The sequence below is a fragment of the Lissotriton vulgaris genome, chromosome 10 (genome assembly GCF_964263255.1).
Source record: "Lissotriton vulgaris chromosome 10, aLisVul1.2, whole genome shotgun sequence".
Taxonomy (NCBI): Eukaryota; Metazoa; Chordata; class Amphibia; order Caudata; family Salamandridae; genus Lissotriton; species Lissotriton vulgaris.
The window spans coordinates 456,993,903-457,006,121 of record NC_141698.1 but is presented as its reverse complement, the minus strand read 5'-3'; the positions used below and the strand labels follow the sequence as shown (position 1 = coordinate 457,006,121).

General features: G+C 43.9%; 1 protein-coding gene across 1 annotated transcript in view; it reads left to right on the top strand.

Moving 5' to 3' along the window:
- CFAP70 (cilia and flagella associated protein 70) overlaps nt 1–12,219 on the top strand; it is a 1,103,282-nt gene that overhangs the window by 740,764 nt on the left and 350,299 nt on the right. The window contains exon 18 of the mRNA XM_086941320.1: nt 6,146–6,279. Coding sequence (XP_086797446.1) covers nt 6,146–6,279 — 134 coding nt within the window. The remainder of the gene's footprint in view (nt 1–6,145; nt 6,280–12,219) is intronic.

Here is a 12,219-nt window from a genome sequence, read left to right as displayed (position 1 = left end):
CATTTTGGACCAAATTCCCTTGCATCCAGTACATATCTCAAGGTAGTTCAGTCAAATGCCTTTTCTGCAAGTAAGGCTGAAATGATCATAGGGGTCCATCTAATAACATATTTTTCTACTAAATGGAGTACACTCTCCTTATGTTATTAAACGTTTCTCTATTTTTTATTAAGCCAGATTATGTCTACCCCTTTGTAGTTCCCCAAAGTTGGAGGCAAATGTCCGGTCTCCTATCTTTTTCTGAGTCAATTATATGCTCATTGGGAGCCCTATCATCCTAGCTCTATCCTTTATGGTATGTAATCTTTTGGCCAATAATTTGTCTTTTTTATTGTTCCTTCAAATGAAGCAAGGCTCTTCATGAGTGTTTAATCATTAAAGCATTTATCTGTCCCTTTTTTGATGTTACTGCACTCAATGACTTCACTGATCCGGTCTCCCTATACGTTTTTAGGCCCTCCCAATAATTATCTCCAAATGTGAATTTCAGAACATTAATCTGCTTGCAACTCCTTTGTCTGGAAAGGGGGCAGACACAGAGTCTCCATGATAACCAAGTAAAGGAAGGGTCATGAACTTACCAAACATTGGGATAACTATAGAGCTGTCCAACTACATGATTATTGATAGTTTTTTAATGGGTGCTTGGGGCCATGGAAAAGTGTTTGCCCCATATTGAGTGAGCATTGATGGGCACACCGCTATGGGAGCTGAATATTGCTCCCTAAACAATACAGGCTGATGGTCGCCAATGTTTCAGGACTAGCTTGCTCATGACATGGATAAGATGTGAAAAGACCCATGGATTACCTCGTTTCTTTCCACCCTGATCCCTTTACCCTGGCACTGCAGAGATATTCTTTTTAGGGCTGGAAGAAAGGGGATTGGCATGTGGTAGGAAAACCTCTTCCAGGAAGGTAAGATCAAAACTATATTTGCAAGAAAAACATCCTGGTGAGCAAACATAAAAGATTTACATATTAACTATCACTCAGTTGGGGCATATATCCACTGAAAGTGAGGCAGGATTGAGAGGTCTTACTCCATTCAAGAAACATTTACTCTCCTATGAATCCTGAAGAGGTCTAATAGCCAATAATTAATAAGGTACTCAATACACTCTCAAGCACGCACAAATGGTTGGCTTTGTAAACTGAATAGGAGAGTAAGAATTCACCAAGGCACAATGGGACAGATTTTGATGGGAATTCCCTGTGACTGTATGGAGGGTTCCAAAATCGAGAAACCTAATACAAAGTAATGTACAACTGGTATATAACCACAGATAGAATAAATCTAATGCACCCAGTACTGATTTTATTGGAAGTGTTGGAGGCAATGTAGGATACAGAGAAGGGTTTTGAAAGTATGGTGGTCATGTTCCCTATTGAAATTGTATTGTAAAGAAGTCTTGAGTCATACCAAGGGCACTCTAGGCTTTATTATGCCTGCTGATGTATTAGTGGTAATATTGGGCTTGCACCCAGACTGATTGAAAGGCGTGACAAAGCTCAACTCGACGCTTCTGCTTCAGATGCTACAAGCCCTGTAAAGGCTGTTGGGGTATCTGGAAGAAGACACAACCTCCATTTATAGACAACAGGCTACAGAACTGTTTGACCATTACGACCATGAGAAATGTTACCTCAATATTTACAGAATGCGAGATTGTGATTAAGTGCAACATTGAAACTGTTTTAAGATTATCTCAGATAAGGGACCCTGAATATGGCAAGCCCCAGATCCTTGTGGGCATTGACACTGTATGGGGGCAAGGAAGCAATATCAATATTTATCAATAGGAGAGATGCTTGGCAATTAGAACTATACATAAACTGTACATGAAGTTGAGTTTTGTTTGCTGAAGATTTGATATGTTTGTATATAGTACTAATTGGAGGGGTGGGCAGGTGGGCGAGGCGGGTGTATTAATACAGTGTTGTGCAGTGTCTATGAAAGTTCTGTTTATATATCGCCTATGGTTGTCACTTTAGTACTCAATAAAAATGTTTTTCAAAAATATAAACACTTTGGCACTTAAAGTCAGGCTTAGGTTTTCTTAGCTCGTACTTAGATTTCAGCCATGTTGACACAGAACTTGAAATATTTCAAGGAAACTGCAGGTCTGGACTTTCCACCTTGCGCTTATTTTTTCACCACTGATGCTTTTATTGGTTATTAGTTAGTCCTTCCTACTCTTTTTCCGTCTAGTGATTTTGCTTGTTTTTTTTTCTTTTCCCTGGTTGAATAGCAATCTCCCACTTTCTCTCTCCTTCTTCCTTTCTCTTCATCGTCCCCCTAGGGACAGTCATGTGTTTGTCATGTATATTAATGCTGTTTTTAGGTCTCGCCTGGCGTTGCAGCACGAAAGCGCTGTCACCAGCGGGACTTATTGTCAGCGTGATGCTTCTCAAGGGAGACAGACTGGGGCACGCGCCGATTTGGGTCTGTGGACGCGCTTCTCAGACGCGCTTGCGCAGACACGCTTACATATACACGCGCACACAGCCCCTGTTTTATCTTGGTTCGCATGCAGTAACGGCGCGCGCACACACACAGTCAGCCGCCCCTGCCCACACACACGCACACAGACACACGTGTGCACACCCACACACACACACACACACACTCATTTAGGGAACATGTCAGCAAATGAAGATTTATAACTTGACAAAGAAAGAGTATATGACACAAAGAACATTTATCTAGATATTACATTCTATTCCATCTCAGGAGGTAGGTAAACGCACGGCTAGAGTACTTATTAGGTCAGCAGTCTCTATAACTTTATAAACAGAAAGACAGAAGCATTAGACTGTCACTTGCAGGCACCGTACAAGTGCAGGCTTAGCTAGTGCTTGTCCCCCCAGCCGCTGCCCCTCCCCAGGGGCGGTGGTCTCCACTGGCCCGGACAAGCGCCTTACCTCTGGAAGACGTTCCACAGGAAGCTCTGGTCAGCGGCTGCGGGCTGGGGTCGATACTGCTGCTGGTAGGCCATGCTGTAACTATATGAGTTCTCATCCAGGTCTGGGCACTGCTCTGAAAGCTGCTGGGGTGTCCCGCCCAACCAGTGACTCATCTCTGCTCCGCCCGCAGCCTGGGCTCGCTGTCTCACTTCCGGATACCGCCTGCTTTACAGATATTGTACTTCTTGGCTGCAGAGCCGACAGTGTTAGGTCCAGGAGCGCCAAGCAGAGGCCCACTCTGGGACTTTCGACTTTCATTCGTCATTATTTGACCGAAAAACATGAACTTTTGAGTGACCCCAGGCCTGCCAACAGACCACCGCACATCATTAGTTGTTCGCCAGTTGTTCTCGCCGATCTCTGGCACCGCTTTAATATAGCCGCCGTAATACCAGCGTTATGGTAAAGTTACGAACATGCTGAGTCCTTGTTCTGATTTCTTATTTACACCATTCGATGGTTCTTCTTAAACGACGCAAGGTCTACGTAATGGAGCAGTCTTCGGAAATCCCCTGTCTCTCAAAAGCAATACCCAAACCCTGATTCATCTGTCTCACCCCAAAAAGATACAACTCGTGGTTACAGCGTGGTGCATCACTGATATTGCACAGACTATCGGACTAAAGCAATTTGTTCTCATACCAAACTCCCCCACATCTAAAATTAACCGCGAAGGCTTCAATACAAGTGGAGTGTTACAGCCCATACGGTTTTGGTATTAAGTAACGTAAGGAATGGAAAGCCGCAACCCGTGTAACAAATTACATGTAACAAATTACACGTAAAAATAATTGGCGTTCTCTTTTTCGGAAACCTATCTGTAAAGAGCTTCATTCATAATTACATCCATGTTTCTATTTCTATGTAACTACAAGGCAGGTAAGGTCTCGTTGGTCGCTCACGAGCTCGACTGCGCGTGCCCAGAAGTTGGAGTCCGGGACCCGGGCGATCCACCACGATGCTTGGAATCAACCTGCTGTAGGTGAACCGCAGAAGTTTTGTTGGGAAGCGGTTACGTTATTAAAAAGGTACTCCGTTCTGTATGTTAAGCCTATGACTGAGTGTCTGTTCTCTGCGATTCCTAAGCCTTCTCGCGAGCTGAGATCCCGCAATATTGCATTAGCAAAAACTAAGCGAATAAAGCAAGTTAGTGGGAGGTCGCCCTTTTTAGGTCTCGCCTGGATTTATGTTTTCTTGTGCTGCCACCCTTGGGTAAAGCACAGAGGCACTCTATGACAAGGCTCATCCATGTGGGTTCTCACAACACACAGACGTAGGTACTCAGTACCTCTGTCTGGTTTCTCCTCCCACCTCAGCTCTTCCTTCGGCAGAAGAAGGAACCAGGAGCTGGGCCGGGCTTCTCTGCAGGCTACAGCGCCTCTCCTTCTGTTAGGCTCCGTGGAGCAGACATGCCCAACACGGAGCTGTGAGCACTAACTGGCAAGGAGCCCTTGCACCCCGAGAAATAGACCTGCACATCGGGGCACCAAGGAGCCCCTGTACCCCGAAAGTTACACCTCTGCAAGAAGTCCCTGTAACATACAGACAGGTACGCCGTTGCCAGGAAGAAAAGGTAAGGCTCGCCTGTGTAAGGATTTGTGCTTATTTTAAGTCCTAAAAACGGTTACTTTAGTGTTTCTTAAACTACAACACTTTAAACAGGAAGGCAGCTATGTACTGTACAGCGAGGTTATGCTTTGTGGCGCTATATAAACGCACTGATAAAGTAATTAACATCCGAATCATATCTACTTACTTTCTGTAACTGATCTCGGTATACTATCAGCATGTGGTCTCAGAGCTGGAATAGAATGGGGGTACACTGGGGCGCTGTATATAATGGAATGGCGGGGTGGGGTAAGTTTGGAAGGAGATGCATTGGAAAAGCAGCCTGTTGTCTCAGAGCTGCAAGTGCACTAGGGGAGCTGTATGTGGTGGAATGGCAGGGGTGGTGAAGTTAGGAAGGAGGTGCCTCAAGAGCAGCGCGTTGTCTCAGAGGTGCAGGTACACTGGGGGAGCTCCATCTGATTGGATGGCGGGGCTGGTGTAAGTTAGGAAGGAGGTGCATTGGAGAAGCAGCATGTGGTCTCGAGCTTCAGGTAGACTGGGGGAATTTTATTTCATCTAGGTGGAATGGAGGGCGTGGTGTAAGTTAGGAGTGAGGTGCATTGGAAGAGCAGCGTATGGGTTCACAGCTGCAGGTACACTTGGGAGCTGTATATAATGAAACGGCAGGGGTGTACGTTATGAAAGGAGGTGCATTAGAAGAACAGTATGTGGTGTCAGAGCTGGAATCAAATGGGGGGCTGCAGTCCAGGATTGAGATGCACTGGGAGAGCTGTGTGTTGGTCTTTGTGGCATGGCAGGAATGGCGCAGATCAGGATTTAGTCACACTGGCAGAGCTGTAAATTAGCCTCACAAGTACAATAGCAAGGCTCATGATTGAGGGGCACTGGCAGAGCACGCAGTGGGTCTTAAGCACTAGGGTAGTATGGTATTCTTGTTTCATTACTGGAATTGTAGGAGTGTTTCAACAATGGACTTAGGTGCTCGTTCCAGTACAAAAATAATAGGGTACGGTCGAGGCGCACTGGCGGAGCTCTACGTGTCTCTGTCCTGCATGGTATTGAGCTACTGGCATTGTAAATAACAATCCTTTCATCTATGTGTTGGTTTTGAAAACAGATAAATAAAAGGCATTGCCATTTACAATGCCTTTTACAATGCCATTTACAATGGCAGTAGCTTACAATTTGGCAAATGCGAGACCTATTGCATTGCAAATGCTTGTTTTAATGGCTGTTTTCTCAGTAACCCAGTTGATTGAGGAGTACTGACTCATTTCCATTCTCCCTCTATTTATTCCTCCTCCACTCTCAATCTCTTTCTCTTCATTGCACACCCTCATAGCCCAAATGTCAGTGATCTTGCTATTACTATTTGATGATTCTAACTTAGGGGTGATTGACTAACTTTCTCTATGGTTGGAAGGTTGTTGTGGACAGCCATGCTCCAGGTGGCTTTTTTGATCATGTTTGTTGGTGACCAAACTTGGGCATGTTAGCTGGGAGTAAGTTTCTGGGTACCTTGTTTGTTCATTGTTTTTATGGACCTGCTGTGCTTTCCTTGTATGGGCTTTTCTTTAATTGTAAAATTGTATTTGATGGCCTTCCTTTAGAGACTGGCTCGTGATCGACAGAGTGTTGAGCATTGGCTTGATTATGGAATCTTTAACCTTCTAATTGAAGATAACATTAAAGCACAGGAGTGTTTCCAGGAGACCATGCGCCTTGACCAAAGAAACCTGCATAGGTGAGTTTCAGATTATGAAATTTCAGTACAAGTTTGGCACAGAGTTATACGTTTTTTATTTGCATGGGTAACTTTTTAGTTAAAATAAGTACCCAAATGTCTTATATTCTAAATCATTTTATATTAATTTTCTCTGGCTAGTTATCATGCCTGGAAATATACCCCATATGATACTGCGTCTGAAGTGATACTATAAGATTTTCTTGTATTACCTCTGTGTATATCCCAAAGATCCACATTTGTGTTCCATCTTAATACCAAGCCCATATTTTGTGAGTTCTACTAAACATTTATCTCTGTCTTCATTCCTGAGTTTCATTGTTCTGTTTTATTATCATGTAATGTGCAATTGAATCCTTCTTAAATATTCTTCACAGGCCAAATTCACCCTCCATTTGGTTCCTGCCTGCAACATTGATGTCTGAGACCTTTACGTTCATAAGAGAGCCATGGGGCAGATGCTTTAATCCTAGTGCACATCTTTGCTTTCAGCTGCACCACTTTATCTACCGCTGACTTGACCCATCCTACAATTTCTTCCGTAGAGTGGTCCTGCGGACTGACATTAGCCAAAACTGAATTAGTGAGGGTCATATCCATGCATGCTGGTGTAATCCTGCTCTAATTTCTATAGGATACAGATTTCTGCTGAGCATGTATGGCACTAACATGAGGGGAAGAGACTGAGATCAGGAAAGTCACAGCCCAATGATCAAACCAACTCAAAGGTTATCCGTGACAACAATGCAAAGCTGTACACTGCGGAGTATCACAGGAAGTCACGTAAGTCCTATTTCGAACTCAAGAACACAGACTTGTTCCCATTTTCTGGTTGGTCCCGTAACAGATCATTATTGTGATTCAAGTCTTTGGATAAGTTTAAGTCAAAGAAGAAGCACAAGAAGTCCAAGTGGGCGTCATCCAAGCCTTGCCATTCTCCCTCTGACAAGTTGTGAGGATGACGAGGTGTGCCCCCTGGTCACGCTCCAAGGCCCCTATTGAGGACCCAAATCTGCATCTAGTTCTAAGGAACCCCACATTTCCAGGTCCGCTGTCGATGCCACAACAAATTGAGGCATTCAAAGAGGGCATGCTTTGCATCTTTGCACCATTCCAGCTCCCTCGCTGCTATCATTGCTGGTTCCTGCAGCTTTGATGTTGGCACAAATGCTGGAGAGGACAGCAATACTATTGTCCTGCCTGACTCTGAACTAAATTCACCTCAGCCAAAACCAGTTTTAGGCACAGTTTTACCCGGCCCCAATACTGTCTTACTCTGAACAGAAAAGGGTACTCTTGCCATTATATAGAGCCCCACCAGCTTTTCAGATTGGACGCTGGCTAGAACCAATGCAATTTTGGCGAATTTGGTAATTGTGGGATGAGTTTGTCCCTCATTGTGATGATGATAGATTGTATATAGACCTACAGGAGGCCAGTTGGCTGGACATTTCTCCTGACACAGAACTAGTCTCACCTACTGGCCCCTCCGTGGCCGAATCTGCATAGTTCACATGGTCATTAGACAAACAGCAGAAGTTTTTAATCTCTAGTTACCTTCCATTGAAGCAAAAAACTATTTCCTCACGTATGTGGTACAGCTTTCACAATCCTCTTCGCAGTCATTACTGCCATTTAGCAATGCCCTAACTGACATGCTCATGGGCACTGCTCATTCCCTCCAATAGACAGGTGGCACAAGCTTGCAACCCCACTCTGGATGCCCCCACTTTATTGACATCACTTTACTCTTGAAAGCCTGGTAGTACCTGCCTCCACCAGCAGGGGTAACCTCAATTCTCTCCTTACTATGCCTAGGGCAGAGAGTCAAAAAAACTGAGGCATTCGAGTACCCTGTTTGAACTGTTACACATATACTCTGCATCTTCTGACTCTGAAGACAGCTTTACTCATCGCAGTCACTACAGCTCTTCTTGTGAGTGAGCTTTATGCTCTCTCAATAGAGCTGCAATACATCATCTTCTCTCAGGACAAATTGGTACTACGGGCTAGAACGTCCTTTTATTGCAATGGTTATGCAGCAACTTCTTGGTAATGCTTTTTGGCCGTGTTACTGGCCTTTCTCTCAACAACGAGTGCCATTTTGTGCACAACATATAATGACACGATTTTCAAAACTGACGTGTGCAATAGAAACAAAAGAAACACTGAGCATATAAAGTGCAGCCATTGCGCTTTTCAATTGAATCACATTGATATATTCATAACTGTAGGAAAGTAGGATCTGCTTCTTATGGTTACCCCACTTTTTGCTTGATGTGATACTGTTTTTGACTAGTCTGACTTGGATCCTACTAATCAGGACCCCAGTCTTTCTGCTTTTTCTCTACACTGTTATGATCAGTACCTAGGTACATACCAGATTGAATACTGGGGTACCCTTGTCAGTCCTTAGTATATAGTACACATGTACCCAGGGCATAGGTACCCCAGAGGTCCTCCATGGGCTGAATCCTGAATCATGTATTATGCCACCCATGGTAGACCATTCAAAATGGAACTACAGGCCTGCAATTGCAGCCTGTGTTAGTTGGTGCTTGCACCACTTACTAAGGATATATGTTTACTATATCTAAGGGTCACTGCTCTTAAAACCTATAAGTTACCCCTATAGCAGGCCTTTACAATCCTGAGGGCAGGGTGCTTGGCTCTAAGAGAGAGGATGCCCCTGCATGAGCAGAACATCCCTGCAGCCTACAGAGACCATTCTCCAGGGTTGTCAGTGAAGCAGCAGTATACTATAAAGAGTGTCACAGCGCAAACACGTGATGACCATCTCGAAAACTGCTGCAACAATTCCTATCATGTGTGATATCAAACATGTTGGAATCATACCCCACCCCGTAAATTCTGTGGGGAGGTATGATTCTCCAGTATTGGGGTATCTTTCATAGATTCACATGCCTGAATCATTCCCCGTAGTCTAAGTGGGAATCCCACAGTACATCAAGATAGCAATAATTATACACATAATAACCATACCATAGGTAGCATAGAACCGGGAAGTAAAGTAGCTAGAAATCAAAAGGAAAAAACCTCCACATCTATAACTCGTCAAAGTCATTATATACAGTCCAAACTACAGTCAATCAGGCGACAGCACTCTCTAGAATGTTCTCCTCAGAGGCTCAGGCTCTCAGATTTTCTACCACACGTCGTGTGAAGGGAGTCTCCCTGAGCTCTACTTTTCAATTTTCTTCAGGAATTCTTCATTTCATGATGTCTTCTTCAAAGAAATCTCTCTTTCGACCTTGTGAATCTTGTGGGAAGCTCCGGCTGTTTTCAGAGGACCCCCACAAGAAGTGCATTTATTGCTTGTATCCTGATTACCAGGTGAGAGACTGCAAGATCTGCAGGACCTTCCCTCAAAAGACTCTCAGGGACAGAGAGGGACGCCTCCTTCTTTGGTTACAAAAGATTAAAGATCAAGACAACAAAATACCTCTTATTCACAAAAAGTCTACCTACCGCGGACGTGATATGTCTAAGAAACAGTGACAACTGCCATCTGTTCTATCGCCTACCCCCTTAAAAGTTGGAGGAAGAATCTCCCAATTTTACTCAAATTGATCAGCTATAACATCAAACAAGTGGGTCTTGCGCATTGTGGCCAGAGGATATGTTTTAGAGTTCGTAAAAATTCCTCCAAATTCTCCTCCCCAAGGCCCACCTCCGGCTCATCTCGTGGAGCTTTTTTCACAAATAAAGTTGATGTTACGAAAAGGAGCGATCGAAGTGGTCCCTCAATTACAAAGGGGAACCGGGTTTCATGCAAGATTTTTCCTGATAAAGAAGAAATCGGGGTAATGGCGCCCCATTCTAGGTCTTTGCTCCCTCAACAAATATCTAAAAAAGTTATCCTTCCGGATGTTGACACTTAAAGAAATCCTTCAACTTCTCACTGCGTGGGATCACATGGCCACCCTCGACCTCCAAGACGCATATTTCCATTTACCAATTCTACCCAGACACAGAAAGTTCTTGCGGTTCAGAGTGGCAGGCAGGGACTTCCAGTTCAAAGTCCTTCCTTTCGGACTACGTTCCACACCCGTGTTTTTACTAAGGTTTTAGCACTGGTGGCCGCACACCTTCATCTGGAAGGAATTCAAATATTTCCATATCTAGACGACTGCCTTATCAAGGCAAATTCTTTCACAGTCGCAAACGCCCACACTCAGAGATGTTTGTCCCTTTTCAAATCTCTGGGCCTCTCCACCAATTTCGATAAGTCTCATCTCGTCCCATCGCAAAGAAGAATGTTCTTGGGAGCCACCATAGACACTCAGCTGACACAGGCCTTTCGCTCAAACGAATGGCAACAAAAAATTTGCAAACTTGCCCAACTACTGCGAACAAAAAAGTGTGTTTCAGTCCGTCAAATCATTTCTGGGGATGCTTTCATCCTGTATTCCGTTGGTCCCAAACTGCCGTCTCAGAATGAGACCCCTGCAAGAGGAGCTCAACAACCAATGGTTACAGATCTCGGGATCCTTCGACGATCTCATCCACCTCACTCCCCGGATTTGAGAAACCTTACACTGGTGGACTTGCAAGAGTAATGTGGCAGCAGGCTGTGCATTCCTAGCGGAAGATCTAAGTTTCGTCATCACCATGGATGCCTCCCTCAAAGGGAGGGGAGCACACCTTCAAGGGCTGACGGTCAGAGGCAAATGGGACGTTCAGCAGCGGACATGGCATATCAAACTTCTAGAATTGCTAGCTATCTTCCTGGCCCTAATATCTTTTCGCACCATCATTCTCGGGGCATCAGCATTGATCACAACAAGTATGCACTACTTGAACAAGCAAAGAATACTTATTTATATAAAACCTGTGTTGTGTCCATCTGTAGTGTTTTCACTGTATTACTGTGTATATTCACAAATGCTTAACACACTGCCTCTGAGATAAGTCTGTCAGCTCGTGCCAAGCTACCAAGGGGGTGAGCATGGGTTATCTAGGAATGTATTCCCCTTGTCATGACTTAGAAGCAAGGGTCCCTATTTGGTCAAAGATGTATACCATTGCTAGCTAGAGATCCCCAGTTCTAACAATACTCAATCCCATTTAAAATCACAACATAAGCAATCTTATTCACCCAGTTTGTAGGAGTTCCTTGTGCACAGTTTACTGCAATTCTTACTGTGCTCAATTGGTATAAAGCTCAAGTGGGCTATGTACAGTGCATTTAACCACTTTTACCCCTGTTGTGGATTGAGTTCATAGGTAAATCTGTGCCATGCATAACTTATTTAAAGAAATTGTGTATGTTCATACCCCATTGTATTGCACTAAGTTGCCCATTCCTGCACACTACAAACCGGGAACTGACACAACTGTGGCTGGTATGATTAAATGTCATATATGTTGCAAAGTTTCATAACCTCTTCTTGTGCTTCTGTATCCTGAACATACACATAGAACACAACAAAAAGAGAACCAAACTGTCATAACATAATTGCACAAGGCGCCCTATTCTCTTATCTATAAAACAGTTTAGAGAGGTTCTGAAAGTAGGGAATTTTCTGTGAATTTAAAGCTGTGCATAGAGCTCTTCTTCAATATTCACGCTAATGGATGTTTTAGTATTCAGGTTGAAGGTGTACCGAGATTCAACCCTCCTTAAACGCTGTTCCCTAACACTGTTGGGTACTTAACCAATGATGAAATATCTACGGTCTTTATCTCTGTTATTGTGGACATACATACATATGTATATGGCGTGGCTATGGGGGCATGCTTCTCCCCCAGCTATGCGTGTTTCTACGTTTTAAAATGTATCTGCGGGTTATGTAATGCCGGAAGCACTAAACTGCAAGTTTTTACACGTATATTGCAACACCTCTGGGCAACTGTCAATTCAGATCCTACGTATCCCGTAGCAAGACACATTAAATTGGAGCATAAAAATAATCTTAA